The sequence below is a fragment of the Enhydra lutris genome, unplaced genomic scaffold (genome assembly GCF_002288905.1).
Source record: "Enhydra lutris kenyoni isolate GAN:26980312 unplaced genomic scaffold, ASM228890v2 scaffoldscaffold2, whole genome shotgun sequence".
Classification (NCBI taxonomy): Eukaryota; Metazoa; Chordata; class Mammalia; order Carnivora; family Mustelidae; genus Enhydra; species Enhydra lutris.
In genome coordinates, this window is record NW_019154086.1 from 55,487,414 (window position 1) to 55,508,579 (window position 21,166).

The 21,166-nt window shown below is 41.0% G+C and overlaps 1 protein-coding gene across 5 annotated transcripts; it reads right to left on the reverse strand.

The window, feature by feature from the left end:
• Positions 1–1,199: 1,199 nt before the first annotated feature.
• On the reverse strand, positions 1,200–20,338 carry LOC111147460 (OX-2 membrane glycoprotein-like). Of its 5 annotated transcripts, none has more exons than XR_002640630.1 (6): positions 19,467–20,338; positions 16,192–16,273; positions 12,700–13,020; positions 10,015–10,282; positions 7,793–7,900; positions 1,200–2,479 (listed from the first exon to the last, which is right to left on the reverse strand). XR_002640630.1 is itself a non-coding variant. In XM_022503486.1 (6 exons), exons 1-5 carry the CDS (start codon positions 19,476–19,478, stop codon positions 7,794–7,796), a joined length of 795 nt encoding a protein of 264 aa, XP_022359194.1. In that variant the 5' UTR covers positions 19,479–20,338; the 3' UTR covers positions 1,200–2,479; position 7,793. The 5 variants fall into 5 exon arrangements, 4 of the variants coding, with proteins under 4 accessions (XP_022359194.1, XP_022359183.1, XP_022359203.1 ...); XM_022503486.1 differs by having other exon boundaries at positions 10,015–10,287; XM_022503475.1 differs by lacking the exon at positions 19,467–20,338 and adding an exon at positions 18,424–18,721 and having other exon boundaries at positions 10,015–10,287.
• Between the last annotated feature and the right edge of the window lie 828 nt (positions 20,339–21,166).

Here is a 21,166-nt window from a genome sequence, read left to right on the forward strand (position 1 = left end):
GAGAGGAGGAAGCAGGCTCCCCACTGAGCAGAGAGCCCGATGTGGGGCTCAATCCCAGGACCCTGAGATCATGACCTGAGCCGAAGGCAGAGGCTTATCCCACTGAGCCACCCAGGTGCCCCAGCAATAAAGTATTTTTAAAGTAAGGTATGTACATAGGTTTTTTTTAGACATAACATTAATGTACCCTTAACAGACTGCGATATACTGTCAACATTAACTTTTATATACACTAGTAAACCAAGAAATGCATCCGAGTCGTTTTATTGTGATATTTGCTTTTTTGCAGAGGTCTGGAACCAAACCCACAATATCTCCAAGGTATTCCTGCATTAGTGATGAAGAAGGATTAGTCCTAGGGCTCTCTGCATTAAGTTATGATGAAATAATGGAATGCTTAAGCATTATAAATATATCTGTTTAATAAAGAGTTTCTTTGGGAAAGACATGAAATCTTCTCAAAAGGTGGTCTCCTTCTTTGCATACTCTTTAAACAAGCAGTCTTTACTATTGTCCATCAGGCCATTTCAGGGGGTCCACAAAAGCCAAAACCTGGCATCATCACACCGCTACATCATTTGCCTTTTTCACGCTCATTCTCCCATAGTCGTGATGTGGAACTTCCCAGAAACTATGGGATGTGTAATGTTGATGTCATTCTGATGGCTAATAGAATGCATGCATGTATATTTTTGTTTTTAAAATGTATAAGCATGAATTTCAAATGTGGTAAATATCAGCAAACACTTCTCTTTAAAGAAAGCTCTTGAGGATCCTCAATAATGTTTTTAAACACATTCTAAATTTTTGAGAATTGCTGCTTTAGTTATCCTGCCTGAGCTGACATGACGTTGAGATAACAGGGCAGGGTGGTAGCTCCGATTAACTTCAGAACTGTAGCAAGCTAATCAGTTTGCAAAGCTGATATCTAGAAACAAAACCAAAAGAGCATATACGAGGAAGTGCTCTCAAATTGACGAGGTCACATCCAAAGGACACAGTTATCAACTTGATGAAGCTTCCACTGGCTAGATCAGGATTTGTGATCTATCTGATTTGTGACTTTGTGATGAATCAGAAACGTTCCTGGCATTTTCTAGTGGGTGAGAGAGGGAGGGGAGGGTTTCACACACAGAGGGAAAATCTAAAGATTATCATTAATGTCCACATTTTCCAAAAGAGTGTCATGAACAAAATACTTAGATTTGACACTTTTAATCATCCAGTATCTTAATACAAATATAAGAAATAATACAGAATTAAATAACATATGAAAAGCTTACTAAATATACAAATATCCAATTCAACAGTGAAAACAACATATACTTTAGTTCTTAGGTCACTGAGCAGAGACAAGAAAGCAAAGGGCACTGCAAATGTCACTAATTTGGTCTTGTGATTTTTAAGAGTTCAAAAATGTTCCACTAGTTAGAACAATATATTTAGAACAAAGGGATTTGTAAACCCATACACACCTTCTCTACTGTTGTGAGAAGTTAACACATGGGAAAAGAAGCCAGGAGAGAGAAGCACTTGAATTGACTTTGAATTGAATTTGAAACTTCCTAAATGCCTGTTTTTATTTTATCATATATTTCCTTTTGAATTCACAATGATTGGTATACAACTGGATCCTGTTATAAGTCAAATGGGACAGGAAATTCTTTTTTTTAAATGTGAGCTGCTGGGCTAACAATACTTATTCTTCTATACAAGTAGATAAGCAAAGTTAAGGTTGCCAATGTTACTTTGCAATGAATTCAGTCTCATATTCATTGTGCTAAATGTCAGTCACAGAAGGACATGAAGGACAGAAGTGAAACCAAGAGTTCTAGGAAGATCACTTACTAACAGAGCAGTGAGCAGGTAGAGGACTACCACCACCACATGAGGAGGAAACACATTTGTGGACCTAAGAACAATATAGAAGAGATCAAACAGCAACAGAAAGGTGAAAGGTCGTCTCAGAAAAGTTCTTTGGTCCTTAACACCTTCCCGTGTTCTCCTTTCTCTTTTCCATTTCTTGATTCCTCTTTTCCCTGGAATTATATCAGTTTTTAGAGCAGATTGGCAAACTATCTTGTCCAGCTTCCTAATTTTCTAGATGCAGGTGTGGATGCTCATTGAGATAAAGTGATGAACAGAGGGTTGCCCTCCGTTGGAGCCAGAGTCAGCCTCAGAGTTGTGGCTACTGATTCAAAGTCCAGTCTCCATTCAACAGCACAATACTTCATTGCTTCACAAAATCAAGTCCTACAACAGACTTGAGAGGTAAAACGACTTCTTTTAGAACTCCCACAACCACTGGGTAGCTTAGATGGCAGTAGAAAATCTTGAAATTCTTAGGTCTTTTACCCCTACCTCTTCTGCTCTTTCTGTCCCTCAGAGAACCATCCTTTTCCTCCTGCCTTCCTCCTGAGTCAGATTCAAGTAGACCAGGGCGTAACTTTTCAGGGTTCTGTGTGATTCCTCTATGGCTCTGGATAAAAGAAAGATCAAGATATTAACTTCAAACATTTAGAATGTCTATCCTAACATATTTGAAGAAGATACATAATAGAAGGATCAGTAAGAATAGAATACACCTGTGCATATTTCATTGGCAAAGATAAGTACATTTCTGACCCAATGTGATGTGGGGAGACCGTGACTCTTTCCAAGGGACATAAGTAATTCTAAGAAATAATGTTTTGCAGAATCACTTAGGACTATTAGGACTAAAAGTTTAAAAAAAAAAAAAGGTCAAAGAATTCCAAATAATCTACATTATTTTATTTATAAGACCTTGAGCTTTGTTCTCTGGATACTAACTCATGGGACATTGGGCTGGAAATGGTCACAAAGTAGACCTTCCAGGGGCTTTTTCTGGGCTACCAGGTTTCCAGCACCTAAACTGAAAAGGCATGCAAAGATCTGGGATTTTATCTTGGTGCTACCTCTCATTCTTTGTGTAATCTTAAGTAAATAAGTACAGTTTTCTTTACCAGAAACTCGAATATTTAAAACCTGCCAAAAGGGGCACCTGGGTGGCTCAGTGGTTAAGCCTCTGCCTTCAGCTCAGGTCATTATCTCAGGGTCCTGGGATCGAGTCCCACATCGGGATCTCTACTCTACAGGGAGCCTGCTTCCTCCTCTCTCTCTCTCTCTCTGCCTGCCTCTCTGCCCACTTGTGATCTCTGTCAAATAAAATCTTTAAAAAAAAAAAAAAAAAACCTGCCAAAAATTCCAGTATCTGCTGTCTGTGGTAAAAAACAGAACAGCTCGGGCAAGAATGTCGAGACTGAAGGTACTGCTAGCAAGTAACTCTGTCAACTGGTCATGACATTTTGATATGATGGATGGCTTCTGCCCCTTTTCAAGGGTAAACTCTTGTAGAAAAATATGTTGGAATGCAAGATTTCTCCCAGAATTTTTGACCTAAGCAGTTCAGTAAAGATTGCCTCACATTTTTCTCATATAAAACACCTTATTTCTTCTGCTTGGAGCTATGAGGAAACTGGGGCAGGATGTTGGCTACCATTCATGCAGCCTGCCTCAGGGAGACAGACATAAGTACAGTTTTTATGCAATGCAAAGATTCTTATTATTTTAGAAGCAAATACTCTTTGTATTGTCCTAACTGGTCACTAATTTCATTATATTGTTCATTGGGCATTTCTGTTATTTGATATAGTACTTGAAGAAAAAGTGAAATTTGGCATACGCACTTCATAAGAATGTCTAAATTTTCTATTGTTTGCCAATTCTGCCTTGGCTCAAACAAACAAAAGAAAACTAGTACTCAAGACAAAAATTTCAAAAACCGAGGTGATTATCTGTCTATTAAGATCTGCCCCAAAGTGAGGTTAGTTTCTGGGAAGCATGTAATCATTGCTGGGTTCACTAATGAGAAATAAAAGGTTATTCTCAAGCCCAAATTTAATTTCATTGTAGTATATGTGGAAGGGGCAAATTTATGACATCAACACGGCTTTAGTAGCAAGAACTGTTATAGAATGGGAGAAAATTTCCCTAGGAAATTTTATTTTATTTTTTCACTTTCTATTTTAGTAATAAAGTACTGGATTCACAAAAGAGAAAGAAAAGAGGATGTTCTTTGAAAACATATCAACCTATTATCTTACTGCTGTAGTCTCATGGGAAGTAACTGCAGTGATCCCATCAGGAATGTTACAAAGAGAAAAATGCCTCTAAGTCATCATACCTTCCTCCAGAGTGCACCTTTACTGGTGAAAAGACCACCACCATTCTTTTTGGCATTAAAGAGGATCTCAAAAAAAAGAGAGTCTACTTTTTCTACAAAAATAACCTCATCATTAGAGATCATGCCTCTATCCCAAAACTATGCATCTGCTTGTGCTTTGTGTGCAAAGAATAAGTGATTTTGATCTAATATAGACTTTGCTGTTGCCGTCCTTACTTATTTAACAGAGTCGAACCTTACTTAACTAGATTCATCTTACCACTGAGCGGCTTCCTAGAGAGGATTCTTTTCTACTCACATTCAGTGAGTTCAAGAGTTAATTTATCCCTCGTCTCCTCTTTCTCTCTGCATGAACCTTGAACACAAGCATACACACGCTCACACATATTCAGTTCCCCCTTTTCACTTCCTTATCTTTAAACACATCACAATTGTTCCAGTCACTGGGTTCAGGAACTGAGTGTCATCTTTGACTGATCATGTTTCCCTGCCCATCCAAAAGCATTAGGTGTTTAGGAGGATGGAAAGAAAAAGAGAAGAAAAAAAAGAAAACCCAAAGTAAGGGCAAGGAAAGAGAAGCAAATGTAGTAGGTCCATTTGTTTTTGTCACAAATTGATAGTCAGAATTTTTTTTCAAGATTTTATTTATTTATTTGACAGAGAGAGATCACAAGTAGGCAGAGAAGCAGGCAGAGAGAGAGGGAGAAGCAGGCTCGCTGCTGAGCAGAGAGCCCGACACGAGGCTCGATCCCAGGACCCCGGGATCACGACCCGAGCTGAAGGCAGAGGCTTTAACCCACTGAGCCACCCAGGTGCCCTGATAATCAGAATTTTTTTTTTTTTTTTAAAGATTTTATTTATTTATTTGACAGACAGAGATCACAGGCAGGCAGAGAGGCAGGCAGAGAGAGGAAGGGAAGCAGGCTCCCTGCTGAGCAGAGAGCCTGATGTGGGGCTCGATCCCAGGACCCTGGGATCATGACCTGAGCCGAAGGCAGAGGCTTTAACCCGCTGAGCCACCCAGGCGCCCCGATAATCAGAATTTTTTAAAGAAATTTAAAGTGTCAACATATTCTATGGTTTTCTTCTCTTTCTCCCAACTTTTTGTATAACTTCAGTTTTGGTCTTGAGTGTTTAAGTCTCCAGCATAATAGACACTTAGTTTTACTAGCTATTTAAGTAAATGGGACCAAATGATCTGGCTGTTAAAATATTTGAAACCAGAAAAAAATTCAGTCACCCAAAATATGACACAGAACATTCAATGTAGTTAACTGATTTGGTCATATGTCATGAAGGCATCATCCGTAAACGGCAATCCCAGTGCTTGCAAGATTCTACAGATGTTCAGGTGTTTATTTTCATAAAGGAGAAAAAGTTCGGAAACAAAGTTAAGTTTACTCCCCTTGCTTCAGGAACTGGAAAAAAACATTGAACAATAATGTTTTCCAGAAAACCCAAGACCTACTTAATGAACAAAGGACAATGAACAAAGGACAAAGTGCCCCATTCTAGTGGAATTTACCTTGGGCTTAAATGATTGTATTATAAGATTCTTGTCCAACAGGGACTTTTTAAGATGAATTTGAACACTTCATACTTCTTTCCTCACACTTTCCAAAAGAATATAGCAGTAACAGCAAACAAGGGCTAAAATACATGCAACCCAATAGTGCCTTTCAAGTCAGGACTCCAGGACATAGCTGGAAGAACATTCTGGCAGAGGTCAGCTGACCAAAACCAGGGTTCTAGTCCTAAGCCTGTTGTTAACTAGATGTGTGATTTTAGGGAAGGAAGTCAATTTCCCTCTCTGGCTTCAAGTCCTAATGGGAAAAATGAAGTTTTGGGGTAAAGTAAAATCAAAGAGCCTTCTGCCTTTGACATTCTGCAGAGCACTAATGAATTCTATGGGCCTATGTTTATATGCATAAAATTATCTGATCTGTAATCTCCTTTTCCCACAGAACAGATTCTTTTATCTACTTTTGCAAAGGGGTCATTGACACTGAAGATGTGTTGCTTTTCTTATAAAATCACAAGAATAATTCTGGTAGTTTACATAAGGCAAAATTAAGTGTCTGAAAAACCTACAACATGAAAGATAGCTTATGATTTAAGTTTAAAAAAAAAAAAACAAAAAACAACAGTTTAGGGCGCCTGGATGGCTCAGTCGTTAAGCGTCTGCCTTCCACTCAGGTTGTGATCCCCGGGTCCTGGGATGGAGCCCTACATAGGGCTCCCTGCTTGGCAGGAAACCTGCTTTTCCTCTCCCACTCCCCCTCCTCGTGTTCCTGCTCTCACTGTTTCTCTCTTGCTGTCAAATAAATAAATGAAATCTTTAAAAAAAAAGAAGTTTCTCAGACCAAAAAATTAAAAAAAAAAAAAAACCAACACTTTTTTTCTTCCCTATCTTTCAGTCATCTGAGATGGAAAAAACTACCCTATCAGCCTTTCAACCCTTGGAAATCCCCATCACACACACCATAAACTGAAGCTTTGCATTAACTTTAATAACTTATGCACTGCCTCCCGAAAACAAACAAAAAAATAGTTCTCTCTCTCTAGCCGACTCCTCTTGTTTTATAGCATCTCATTTTATAATATCTCCCAAGACTTTAGACTCAGCTTTTATGAGGTACTGAAGTTAAAATAAGAAAAAGAGGGGTGTCTGGGTGGCTCAGTGGGTTAAAGCCTCTGCCTTCGGCTCAGGTCATGATCCCAGTGTCCTGGGATCGAGCCCCGCATCGGGCTCTCTGCTCAGCGGGGAGCCTGCTTCCTCCTCTCTTTCTGCCTGCCTCTCTGCCTACTTGTGATCTCTGTCAAATAAATAAATAAAATCTTTAAAAATAAATAAATAAAATAAAATAAGAAAAAGAGAATTGATAACCTCACTTTGAGAATCTATCCAACCATCCATCCGTCCATCCATCCATCCATCCAACCATCCAACGATTCATTCACTTTCTTAATGAAAGTTTATTGAGCACTTAATATACATAAGACATTGTGAGAGCTGTTGTAGGGACAGAGAAAAATTTATAGTCTATAAGGATAGAATGACATGACCTAGTTTTAAGTCTAGGTCACCTGTATGCTGCCTCTAGTGTTTGACACATAGTAAGAGTGTAACAGAGAAAATACTACTTAATTAGTGAGTATACTGGAAAATTTCAGAGTCTCTTACAAGAAGTAGCTGGCCTGGGAGCGCTGTAAAAGGAAAAGAGATTATCCTTCCCATTAACTGGCAGAAGAATACAGCATGGGTACTGAGACTTTTTTCCTCTGGTGTTGCTTATCAGCTGACTCTACAGTGATCAGACAAATATTTTCCACATTTGCTCTCAACAACCCTTAACTTACAACTCTTAACTTACAAATAATTAGCCATTAAATAATCTTAGCAAACGAAGGCAGAAATATCCAGTTTAATGTCCAACTGCATGAAAATGAGCCCCAAAGTCTTCTAGAACACCAGCAACAACAAGCAGAACACATGGTTGCCAACCTTTATTTACATCTTCCTGTGCCCCCCACAGTGCTATTAAAAAATCATTTGTTTCCTTCTTTGTACTTCCTGTGATAACTTACCTCAGTCTTGGTTCCGATGACGTTTCCAGTATAATAAGATAGAGATTAAAACCAGGAGAATTACCAAGGAAACAATGCTTAACAAGAGCGGAACTGAAAACCAAAAGCCTATAGATGGTGAAGGGAGGGAAAGGAGAAACAAAGTCATAAGCAGAAACTGTTGAGGCAAAAAGTGGTCAAGCAATTGTGAAGTTTTTCCTAGAGTGGAGCTTTCAATGAAAATTATCCTCAAATATATACCTAATGAGGTCTCCATTCATGGCTTCATATTATTTCAATAACATTAAGTTAATAATAATCTAACCACATGTTTTCGGTGGTTACTATCCCCTAAGAGCTTTGAATGTATTATTTCATTTAATCCTCAAAACAACCCAAGAGTTAGGTATTATTATCATCATCTCACATATAAAAACAACAACAGAACAAAAACTGCAGCTCAGAGAAGCTAAATAAGCCCCAAATCAGCCGAGTAAGGGGGAGAACCAAAGCTAGGCCAGAGGTCACATCCCATTAAAATAATGTATTTACTGAAGAAGTTGCAGAAAATACAGAGAAATATAAAGGAAAAAAAAATCATGAATTTCATGATTCCAACCCCTAGGGTGACTCATCTCAATGTTTTTATTGTATCTCTTCTCATCTATGTCTTTGTTATTAATTCTCTTTCCAAAGGCTCCTCAATGTCACTCCACAATACTACAGCAGGGAAAGAGCTTCCTGATTCCATAGTTCCCAGCGTCTTCCCCATCCTTCTGTAGGGGACTTGTCACATCCTAATTCAACTGAACCTGTTCAGAGAGAGATGCATCTAACTTCCATAGTTACGATGCATGATAAATGCTTGAAGCACGGATGACTTTCAGTAAATGTTTGTGGAGTAAACAAATGTTACACAAATGACGTATAAACATTATAAATGACATAAGTCAGTTTTGGCATTCTTGGACAAGACATGTTCTTTTTCAGCTTCTCGCTCTTCAGGGAAATTTACCCTCTGCCTTGGCTGAAAATGAAGATCTCTTTACAAATGTCCAGATCTAAGACCACAAAACTTTTGCCCAAATTTACTTAAATGTTGACATTTTGATTAGTCTGTTTTTTTCAGGGACCCCAAAAATGACTACAGAAAATGCTCCCTAAAGGCCACCACATCCGTAAGGCATAAGGGGAAAGTTTTTCTAAGCTTTAGTGCTTAAAATGCTCCCTGAAAGGGGCACCTGAGTGACTCAGATGATTAAGCATCTGACTTCGGCTCAGGTCATGATCCCAGCGTCCTGGGATCGAGCCCCACACCAGGCTCCCTGCTCAGCAGGGAGTCTGCTTCTCCCTTTCCTTCTCCCTCTCCACCTGCTCATGCTCTTTCTGTCTGTATCTCTCTGTCTCAAATGAATATATAAAATCTTCAAAAAAAAAAATTCTCCTTGAAGAAAAACGCATCGGTACCTTTGTAGGAAGCTTATGACTGGTGCTTCAAAGCCACACAGAGAAAGAAAATTGTGGCTATTCCCAAAGTGCCTAAAACTGCCACTCCCTTTATTCTCCCACCCACAAGCCTCTCTTCTTGTGTCCATGAGGTCCAGAGCGAGAAGCTTAGAGAGAAACACAAGAAAGCAAAAAGGGTCTTGCTCAGGAGGCAGTTTTTCAAAGGGGTGAGGAAAACATTCTCAGATCGACCCCTTTCTTAAAAGATCTGTGGCCCCTCTTCCACAGTGTAAATGATACAGAGCCTTTCTCCTAGATGTCACCTCTTCCAGGAAATCTTCCTGATCCCTCTAGACTGAGCTGATCCTCTCCTCCCCACTCTCAATCCTCCCAGGGTGAACCCGAGTGCACCGTAGCTTTCCAACTGAAGCATTTCACACAGTTTTATAATTGCCCACTGGATATTCCCAGTAGACTCGAAGCTTTTTGAGCAAAGAGACAAAGTCCTGCTTACTGTCATGTTTCAACAGTCCCAAACCTGGCACCCAACAGACGTTAGCGGCATGGGGGGAAAAAAAGCACAGATGGATCTCAGCAAATGCATGTGGTATGTGGGCAACATACCATAGTTACTAAAGTAAAACTGGCTTTACTCGTTTCCTCAACTCTCTTTTTCTTTCCCCACTCACTCTGTTCTCTCCCTTATGAACTCCTTGGCTAAGCGGCCAAGAGGTTCTGTAGAACATTCACCACTTGCCAGTTGTGTGGACACAGATCCACCCACAGCCTTCTCTTACCTTTATCCACAGTTTGCGTGACGCTGGTCACGTTCCCCAGGTGAAGCACCTGGCAGACCACCTCCTTCCCCACCTGACTCTTGGGGTCTTTGACCTGGAGGACGCTCGTGACAGATGTGGTCCCATTGGGGTGGGAGAGAACCTCAGTACTGTTGTCAATCCCTGACCCAGACACCTTCCAGGAGATCACAGGGGCTGGGCGGGCATTGGCAGAGCAAGTGATATTCAGGTGGTCTTCGAAGAATTTATAGTGAAGGAACACTGTGGGCTGTACTGGGACAAAAAAAAAAAAAAGAAAGAAAGAAAGATGGTCTGCCATCAGTTAAGCACCACATTCTCTTCAGAGGATGGAGGAAGATCTTTACAGAAAGACACTGGGGGCTCAAGAGGTGAGGTGTGGCGCATCTAACCCAAACTGGGGCTCCTCAGTTCGTTCTGTGTCTAATCCTCTGGCCAGCAGGATAGAAACAGGCCTAGGACAAACCTGGAGCAAGAAAAATCCTCTCTGCGGTTTGTCTGTAGGGGAATTAGCTGAAGGGGTAGAGGGGATCCTCTTTCTCACATAGTCCAGAACTTAATTATTCTGTTCTCCTTTTCCATAGACAACACAGCATCTCTGGCTTCTTCTGGGTGTCCCTCTCACAGTCTGACAGAGGTCACCTGTCAGCACTGCCAAAGAGGGAGGCTGACCTCTCATAAACCCCAGGGCAGTTTCAGACCTGAGAGCCCACAGAGGGGCTGCTGCTTAGAGATGGCTTTTCTCTGCTTGGAGCTGGAGCAAGGAATGATATGCGTGGAGGAGACTTGGAAAGTCCCTGCTTGGAGTATCTACAGAAAATGTAAATTGGAAATTCACTGCTGATAACAAGAAAATTGCAGAATGACAGTTGAAAGGACCTTGGAGATCACCTGATGGAGTTAAGAGAAAATGGCTAGCTTACAAGAAAAGCGTATTATGTTAGTCCAGCTTTTACCCTGTTCCTTTTCAAAAGTTCCTTGACCCATGAATTCATTTTCATCGTGTACTTTCAATATACAGTTTATCTCAGCTGAGCAAACACAGGCTGGCTTTCCTGTGGTTGCTCTGGAGCCTACAAGATAATTAAAGGCCAGTAGCTAAAGGAAAGCCTGGTCTGTGTTTAGAGGTTCAAGAGGTGGGGGGGTGGCAGTGGGCTGGAGGAAATGGGGCCAGAGGACTCTGGCTTCTTCCAAAGAATACTCAGATTACTAAAGTCAATGGGCAGTAGGGGAAGACAGATAAAATTGAAGGAAGAGGAGTGTGGTTGATGTGGTGAGACATGGTGAGACTGGGTGGCAGGGTTCTCTGGTGCATCAAAGGAAGCTCCAGATAGAATCTATAAGGTGTGGCTGGAAAGGATCGGTGTGGAAAAGAACAGGATTACTATCCACAAGACTCAGGGGCGTGTGGTTTTCAGATTAAAAAAAAAAAAAAAAAAAAAAAAAAAAATATATATATATATATATATATATATAAAAGTTTATGAGTGTAGGAGGATAGAAAAGAGATGATTAAAAAAAGGAAGAAAGAAGAAAAGAAAAAGTAACAGAAATGAGAAAAAATGACAAAAGAAGGAAAAGAGGAAAAGTGAGGAGGGAGGGAGGAAAGGAAGCAGGGAGGGAGGGAAGGAGGAAGGAAGGGAGGAGGAAAAAAGAAGAGGAAAGAAGGAGGGAAGATTGGAGGGAGGGCAAAGAGGAAAAAAGGGAGACAAAGAGACAAAGAGAGAAAGAGAAAAAAAAAGAAATAGATTCAAGAAGAAAACCTGGCATAAGATCATGCAGAGAGTACTCATTATAGGCGAAATAAGTGAAAGAAACCTTTTTTTTTTTTTGCTGTTGCCATACCTCCCTTGCATTCGTTTACTTATCCTCCTCTTACTCCGTGTCCAATATTCTTGGTGTGTTCAGACTCTCACTTTAACATTCCTGATAACCCTGTCTGAACTTTTTTCCCTTCTAAAACTACGTCCAAGTGTGCCATGCTCCAAAGTTACCCTTATTCCTAGTTCTCAATTCTTGATCTCAACTATGTGTCAGTTAAAAGGAAAAGAATTATGTCAAACTAAGCCTCTTGGATTTAAAAGAGTGCTTGTTATCCAGTTAAATACCTAGTCGACATCAGGTATGAAGGGTCTCTGTGGAACGTCCCCTTACCAAACCTGAGAGAATGTGTTGGAACAAAATGAGAGGAACCACAATGACTGGCTCTGGGTAGGCCCAATCTGGCTCTGTCCTTAGATCCAAAACTGTTAAAGCTTTAACGACCCTACAGATGATTGATTACGTACTTACTGAGCAGATAGATAAACTCCGGTTCAGAGAGTGGATGGGATGCTCCCAGGGTCACATGACTGTTAATGGCAAAGCCAGGTCTGAATCATATCACTACTTATGAAGAACCCGTTATTCCCACCATGGTCCTTGATTTACGCTTGCTGACAACACCATTCCTCAGAGCAAAGATAACTCCAGCCAGAGATTCAGGGTAGCCCCGTGAGCTTTCCAAATAACAATAACCACAGTTATAGCAGACATGAAAGGCTAAGTGTCTTCTCATGAACCTTTCTGAGGTTAGCATCCTGAAAACCTAGGCACTACCACCATGTTCCAAACATTCTTGAAAACAACATTTCTAGCCAGAGACAATGTATTCTCAGAGATTCTCACCAGAGAGGGTGAGGCAGGCTATTCCTGAGATCTTCCCAGAACCAAAAGTATTGAAGAGGCACTTGTAACACCCTTCATCCTCCAGGGTTGTATTCCAGAACGTGATGGTTGAGTTCTTGAGTTCCAGCTCGGTGATGTTTATCTTGTCCTTATAGGCGGGCTGGACCACAACCCCATGGTTCTTGCTGAAGGTGACCATGTTTTCTGGGCTAACAGGCTTGATTTTCTGCCATGTCACAATCAAGACTTCCTCAGAATTTTGCAGAGAGCATCTTAAGGAAGCAGGTGTGTTCAGTGGCCTTTTTTCATTTTGGGCCACCACTTTTATCATGGAATCATAAAAGAACATTTATATTTTTAAATTTAATACATAAAAATACACATTTTTTTCTGATTAAAAAATGCATGTTCAAAGTTAAACATAGAAAAGATAGAGAAAAATGCAAAGAAAATATTTACCTACATCCCTAATTGCTAGAGAAATATAAGTTCAAATATGTTTACTCAATCTTTAAGAGTAACAGAGTAAAAAAACAAGAAAGCAAACCCTCGTGACAGAAATGCCTCAATGAATCCCTGCAAGCTGAAAGTATGAAAATGAGGTTGGAGATGAAATTTGCCAGAGAGAATAGAAGCATCACCAAGAGTGTTCATGCCTAGAGGTGCAAAAGCAAGGAAGGGCCAGTAGACAATTGGCAGAGTGATCCGTTTAAGTGAAGAAGATGTAGCTACCCTATACATTCCACACGCACGCCCTACAGAGAAGGGGCAGCAACAGCAGGGTCTGCCTCCAGGAAGCAGTGGTGAATATAGGAACCTAAGGTAGAAAAATATACCAGACGGTGTTTCAGAAGGCTACATAGTACCAGAAGGCTTTGACAACCAAATAACGATCTACGCATTCCCACATTTTTACTTAATGCCATGCAGAATATAAGGCATGACAGTAACTTCTTCCCCTTCCAATGCTGGCTACTAATATTGATATGATAGATGATTCAGCAGGAAATCTTCATATAATAACAACTAGGCAGACATCTGAGAAAGCTGACACAATGAGAGAAGAAGGAACTCTACAAACCCAGGAATTCATGCCAAATGAATAATAAATCAATAAACACTTTGACATGAATAAATGTGATATCTTAAATGTAAAAAGAAGCCAGCATTGTAAATAGTAGAAATCAGAGTTGTAGAAAATGACAAATGCAAAATCTTAACGATTTGGCTGACTTAGCAGAACGGACATCACTAAAGGGTAAACTAGTTAAGTAGGAAACACAGGTCATGGGATTCTTCCAGAATGTGGCACAGAGGGATAAAGATATGGAAAAAAATTGAGAAAAATTCAAAGACCCAGAATGTTTCGGCATCAGAACTTTCAGACTTACTAGAAGGAAAAAGGAAGAATGGGAGACAAAAACACTGTGAGGGACAAAAATGTATTCTCCAAAATGATAAAAGAAGCTTTATGTTGGGGTGCCTGCTTGGCTCAGTCAGTTAAGCATCCAACTTTTGATTTCAGCTCATGTCATGATCTCAGGGTCATGGGATTGAGCTCCACGTCAGGCTCTACACTCAGCAGGAAGTCTGCTTGATATTCTCTCTCTCCCTCCCCCTCTCACCCCCACATTCTCTCTCTCTCTCTCAAATAAATAAAATAAATCCTTAAACAAACACACAAACAAACCTTTCTGTGCCTAACAACGTAAATGAAACATATAAAAAGCCATAGAATTGAAAAGAAAAATTTTAAATCCACAAAAAATAATGGGAGAATTTTCCAGTTTGCTCAGAATTTTCACTTCCATAAATTAAAAAATAGAGATAAAACAAAAAAGTCAAATATAAGGATGAAAAGTTTTGAAATGAATATTTATATATAAATCATTACATATAAAAATTGTATGTGTATGGATATGTAAGTATGTATTTATAAACTTTTACCCAAAGAGAACACACAATCTTTACAAACATTCCCTCAAACTGAACTTGAAACAGGATGCAAAAAAGCTCCTACCCTACGACCTTGCACACTGACCACAATGCAATAAACAAGAAATTTACATACTTCTTTCAACTCTAATTACACCAGAAATCATAGCAAGAATAATCAATTACCATAAATAACAAGGAGACTAGAATGTATTAAAATCCATAGAAATTGATAAAGCCATTTTCGGAAGGAAATATTTAATCCTAACTTCACTAGGAAATAAGAGAGATTGAAAAATGAGTACACACATTTATCCAAACATCCCAGGCCCCCAAAAGATTAAAAACAAGTGAATTAATATGGATAAAAGCACAAATTAATGAAATGGTAGACAACATGTAGACTTAATAAAAAACACCAAAATCTGTTGTTGTTGTTTTTTTTTTTTTAATGAGTAACAGAGAGAACATGTTGGCTAGCATAATTAGCAAAAAAAAAAAAAAAAAAAAAAGAAGCACTATCCTCTCAGTGGCCCTTCAAAAATGTTAAGGTAAGGATGACAAGGTAGGTATAGCAACAGACACAAATTGGAACCCAGGAGTGTTGTAGAAGTATTGTTTTAGGGATGTACACTCTTGGTAGATGTGAAAACTTTTGGAGGCTATACCTGTTGTTGGGGTTTTCTGAAAGTTTGTTGAGATTTTGCAGAGAAGACATTTGAAGAAATTGCTGCTTTTAGAATGGAGAGTAGAAGAGAAACCCAAGTTAGAGTTTCAACCTCTTAGGTGATTTTTGTATTTGACTATGGAAGAAATAATTTAATGGAAAGTTTAGAATTCTTTGATGCTTCTATGGAATGCCATTTAAAGTCCCTCTGGTCCATTGGTAAAGTCTGTGCTATGGATGGTGAGAAGCCTGCCCTGTCTCCAGCTGTGAAGGCTGATTAGAAAGCAACAGCACGTGGAAGGTGATAGAAGGTAAGCAAAGTGAGGGGATGCTTTCCCATGGAACAGAGGAGAAATGTCTGGCACAAGCAGGAAACTCAACGAATAAGTGGACAGCGCAGGCATATGCTTTATATAGACTTTATATAGACTGTGAACCTATGTAATAATTTCATTATTTTCCACAGTCTTCTGCAAAAGAGGGGTATGCCCAATTTAAAGGCTTACTACCAGATTACCTTCTACGAAGGGTATATTCATTCAGACTCCCAAAGTGTTTCCATATCTTTATAAACATAGGAAATTATATTTAAATAACATTTAGAACTCATTTGTTTTGATAGGTGAAAAACATCTTAATTTAGAAAGAATTTCTTCATGTCTGGTTTTATCCTTAGAAACAGTTTCTAAATATTCAAAGTCTTTTTCCATTTCGAAACCAAAAATGTGGAAAGCAGAAAGAAACACTCCCATTCCTCCAAGCAAATTACATGTTTAAATAATTCATGCAGACAAACGAACTAGCACAGCACAAACAACACTAGCCAGATGTCTCCACTCCAGAAATTGTGCTCCCTGGACCCCATGCAGGGGAACTGGGTATCTTTTTACCTTGCGCCCTGCATGGCATCACTGCTGCAAAGAACCAAATCAATCTGTAGGCAGACAGACGACAGAAGGACCTCCTGAACACCTGAAGACAGAAAGCAAAGCAAAGACATGGGCATTTGCATGTGGACAAAAAGCTAAGGAAGCTTCAATCCCATGGCCATCTCAGGGAATGCTGCAGCTAAAATTTTAACCACCAGATAACATTGGTTTTGTGGATGCAGAACCAGAGACTACAGATGGAAGAAATAAAAGAGTGTGCTCAGCAGCAATATGGCTCCTGCATTATGGCAATCCCTAGCACTTTGAGGCCTTGCTCTCAAAACCACCACTGTCAAGAGCAAGGTCTCAAAGATGTAGGATGGGAGGGGAAAACAGACTGCCGGAAATACACACAAAAAAACACAGAGACTACAAACGTTGGACAGCAGCCATTTCCCAAATAATCCACATCTGTTAATATCAAAGACGGTAACTCAGGGATTGGAACCACTTTTCAGAAAGATACGACTGCCTTAAAGTTTGCTGAAGAAGATTTCCCTGAAAATACTACAAATTTTAGATGAGTCGTACCTTTTAAAAAAAAATAGTAATGTCCAGAGGCACCTGAGGGGCACAGTTGGTTAAGTGTCCGACTCTTGGTTTTGGCTCAGCTCATGATCTCCGGGTCCCTGGATCAAACCTCACCACCAGCTCTGCATTCAGGACAGAATCTGCTTGAGATGCTCTCTCCCTCTCCCTCTGTCTCTCCCATTTGTGGGCGTGTGCTGTCTCTCAAATAAATAAATCTTAAAAAACAACAAAAAAATAGTGTCTTTGGTTTTTTTTCTGCATTGTTTTGTTTTCATCTGTCCAGGCAGAAATCCTTGGCATTTTTACATGATATTTAATTGAATGTTATTCTGGGTATCATTTTATTATAAAAGGAGAGGGTGGGATGTAGACAGATGAACTTCTCTCTACAGTAGCCCCATGGATCCATTCACTTGATCTACATGTGTGTGTTCATAAGGGTACAGGCGAGAAATGTCGTTTTTCCCCACATTCTTCTATACTAGAGATGTGTAAGAAATGTAGGTTTCTCTGTATTTATCTTTACCTGAATTTCGTTATTTCATGTTGCCATTCCAACTAGAGGTAGAGACTTCCTTGCAGTCAATATCACATCATCTCTGTCAATTCATGCCCCTGCCACCCCCGCCCTTCACAACTGTCCCAATCTTTGGCATTGCATCTCCATTCTTGGAGGCTCACACAATGCCAAGTCATGGGACAGGACTACTAGTCCTTGGTCACAATCTATCCACTGTAGCATTCTCTAAGATGGATGGGTTGCCCTCCGGTCATCATGGTCATCAAGGTTCGTGCAATTAAACCTTGTGCTTAGAAAGTGCCTTCTCTCATTCTCTTTCATTCTCCAGATTCCATGCCCCTGGGTTCTCCCTGTATGGGGCAAAGGGAAATTCTATAGGCTCTCTGCCTAGACTCGCATGGATCTGTCCATCTCTGTTTTACTCTTGCCTTGTCATGATGAGGAGACTGGTCTCTCTCCAGTTTCCCCCAGATAAGCAAGGTACAGGTGTTCTCTGTTCTTAGATTTCAGTACCTCTCTGTAAGTTCTAGTTACCATGCTCCTGAACTCCCTCCCCACTCACAGGGATCAGGTACGAGCCTGCATTTTCAGAACACAAGCTTGTGTCAGGCCCTCTTTGCTCTCCCTTCCTAGAAAATACAAACCCTAGGGTCAGGAATGCTGGTTCTCCCATCCTCTGCGTTCTTCCCATCTGGAAAAACGTATGTCCTTGGTTTTCCAATGTTTACGCTTTTAAAACTCAAATGCTTAGGCTCTTGCTGTCTCAACACCTTCGCTTCCAAAACTTAAGTTTTCTTTGGCACTCTACTTCCACACCATTTTTTTTTTAACCGTATGCCTCTCCCACACATGAAAACTCAAATTCTAGCAAAGAGGATGAGGAATACAGAATGCATTGGCTCTCAGAGTGAAAATCTGTGTTTTAGGATAAGACAAAAAGTAGATACACACCACAGTGTGTGAGATGGGAGCCAAGAATGTTGAAGAAGGAAAAAAACAATGATTGAGGCAAAGGAATTAGAAGGAAAGCCTTGCTATTAAATATATACATAATTATTCTAGCTGACTGACGAGTTGGGGTTAACACAAATCCACTTCAACCCCTTGCAAAGAGGGCCAGGCTTCCCAGAGATCTGTCTTACCTGACAGCTTCCCTCTGGCAGCCAACTGCTCCTATCCATGCCTCTTTCCCCTGAGTTTCTAGGTGTAGATCTGCTCCCATCACGTGTAGTTGCATGGACTTGTGAAAATTAACCTCTCTGTTTGTTTCCTTATTTGCAAAATCACATAACAATTCCTCTTCTGAAGGATGGTTGTGAAGATTAGCAGTACACAGTGCTCGGAGTAAACACGCGCTCCCAGGCCACCATTCTCCTTTGTTAAGAAAGATACTGAAATGACTGGCCCTGCGGTCTGGCCAATAAACCATATATGGAAAAAAAAAAAAAATACCTTGAGGTATTACTTGTATTTGGATTTTAATTTTGTTTTGGTACTATTCTTTTCAATTATCCCAGTGTAAATAAAAATCGGCTCATTCAGATCCGTAATAAACAAAATGTCTGTCTCTCTTGGATACTCTGGGGTTTAACCCTGATTTATCTGGCCCTTTCTGGCTCACAAGGCAGAGGACTGAAGGATGGAGAAAGAGGCGGGTGCATCCAGGAGGGAGAGAGCTCTCCCGCAGAGAGAGAGCCCTGAATTCTGTAGCGCCCACCCCAGCTTTGTGTGCCAACACGGAGCCAAAGCAGCCATCCCTTTCTTGGGACAGAGTACAGCAGGGTGTGCTTTCCTGCGTTCGAGCCGGAGCCTGCGAGCCCAGCCGCCAGCCTGCCCAGAGGACCCGCCGGCCGCCCGCGCGCGCCTCCCGGCCCAGTTCCCCTCGGAGGACCGCCGTGATCTCGAGAGAATCGTCTCCGTCGCCGAAGCCCCTAACTGGCAGCATCCGTCCTGGACAACTGGCACTGAGTACCGGGACTCCAGGACCAGCCTGGGAACCACCCTCCTCGAGGCGAAATCCTCTTCTCCGCAAGGCTAAGCGTCGCGGGGAGAGCGCCGGCACCGAGGCCAGCGCCGAACCGGTCCCGGGCCAGCCGCAGCCGGACGCGCTGAGCCCGCCGCCGTCCCCGGGGCCGGAGCGACATCCCCCGCCCTGCGCCCTCGTTCCACGCCCGGCCCCGCTCACCGGCCTCCCCATCGTCGCTCCCGGCCGCGCGCGATTGCCGGCTTCAGCTGGAAAGCCCGGGGGTTCTCACCGCGGCGCGCGGAGCGTCTCTGGCTCAGGGAGGCGGGCCAGTCCCCGCCCTGGTAGGAGGCCGCGCGCCCCCGAGCACTCCAGGATCCTGGGCACCGGGGTTTCCAGTTAAATCCCCCACCTTTAAACGTTTCCAGTTCTCGAGGGGACGGTTGGTGAAAGTGAGAAAGCTCTGTGAGGTGGGGGATACACTTTTTCCATTTTAATTTCAAGGACAGAAGGAAAACGGGGGAGGTGAGGAGTCATCCGTTGGTCTTTAGCACTCAGGACCCGCAACCTGCATCGTCAAGCAGGTGTGAAATAACAGGAGGTGGTGAAACCGAAAAAGAACAAAGGCTTTTCTTGGGGGGTCTTGGAGTTACAGTACAGAGAGCACGGGTTGCGGGAAACCAGAAAAGTGCTGTGCTCTGGGAGGAAAGGCAAGCGGTTTTATGAAAAAGAAGGGGTGATTACATGATGCACATAAAGAAAATAAGAGGGAAAGGTGCTAATTTGTCCCTGACCAGTGGAGCCATTCTGATAACTATGGCTTTATTGCTGCTGTCAAATTAAACCTTCTCTACTATGTATTTACTACCTTTGCTGTCTTCATATGACCTGAATGCCAGTTGTTGTGTTGAAATTTAACTGTTTGTAAAACTATTGTCCCTTCTGGCTCAGTTCAAGAGTTCATTAGTTGGAAAGGAAAATGGAGCTTCAAGATGGATTCTTCTCACGTCCAGAAATATTATACAATTCCACACAGGCATGTCAGAAATGAAGATTTTGAGAAATGTTACTCAGTTTCTCCAGATGTCACCCATGAAAATTTTTTTTTAAATGTTTTAAGGCCGAATTTAACCAATAGACACTTTTTAAAAAATGCACATTTATTTTTATCCAGAATCAAATTCTGTATTCAAACTGTAATGATCTCTTCTTTCAGAGTGACTGGTTGGTTGGTTGGTTGGTTGGTTGTCTTCTTACTGGGAGGGATTTCCTTCCACTTGCTTTGATGAGAAGGATTCTTTTTTTTATTTTAACAAGTTCCAGAGTTCTTGGCTCTTAGAGAAAGAGAGAGAGAGAGGGAAACAGATCTATGAATTATTTATTTCCTGAAACCTTCCTGTTTTCCTACCACCACCCTCTAACAAGGTGCTAGGAAAGAGCTTTTATTTAAGGATCCATGGGCCTGTAAATCCGAGGGCTGTAAATTATGAGCTTTCCAGACAAACGTAATCAAAGGATTAAATGATTCGTGGGCAGCCACACAGGATACATAAAAGAAAATCAATTTATAGGCAGAGTATACTCACATTAAGAAGATCAAATTAAGAAAATCAAGGAGATGGACACTGGGGAGGGTATGTGCTATGGTGAGTGCTGTGAATTGTGTAAGACTGATGATTCATAGAACTGTACCCTTGAAATAAGTCATACATTATATGTTATATATGTATATATATATAAAAGAAAATCAAGGAGAAAAGTCTAAAAAAACTTCAACAATGAGAGACACACAAAGGACAGAGGATCAAAGTGACATTAAATGTCATAAGGTGGTGCCTGGTGCAGGAAGACAAGGAGTTAATTTTCACATTGAAGAAAAATAACTTTGAATTCCACGTCATCTTTTATAAACCCTGCTTCAC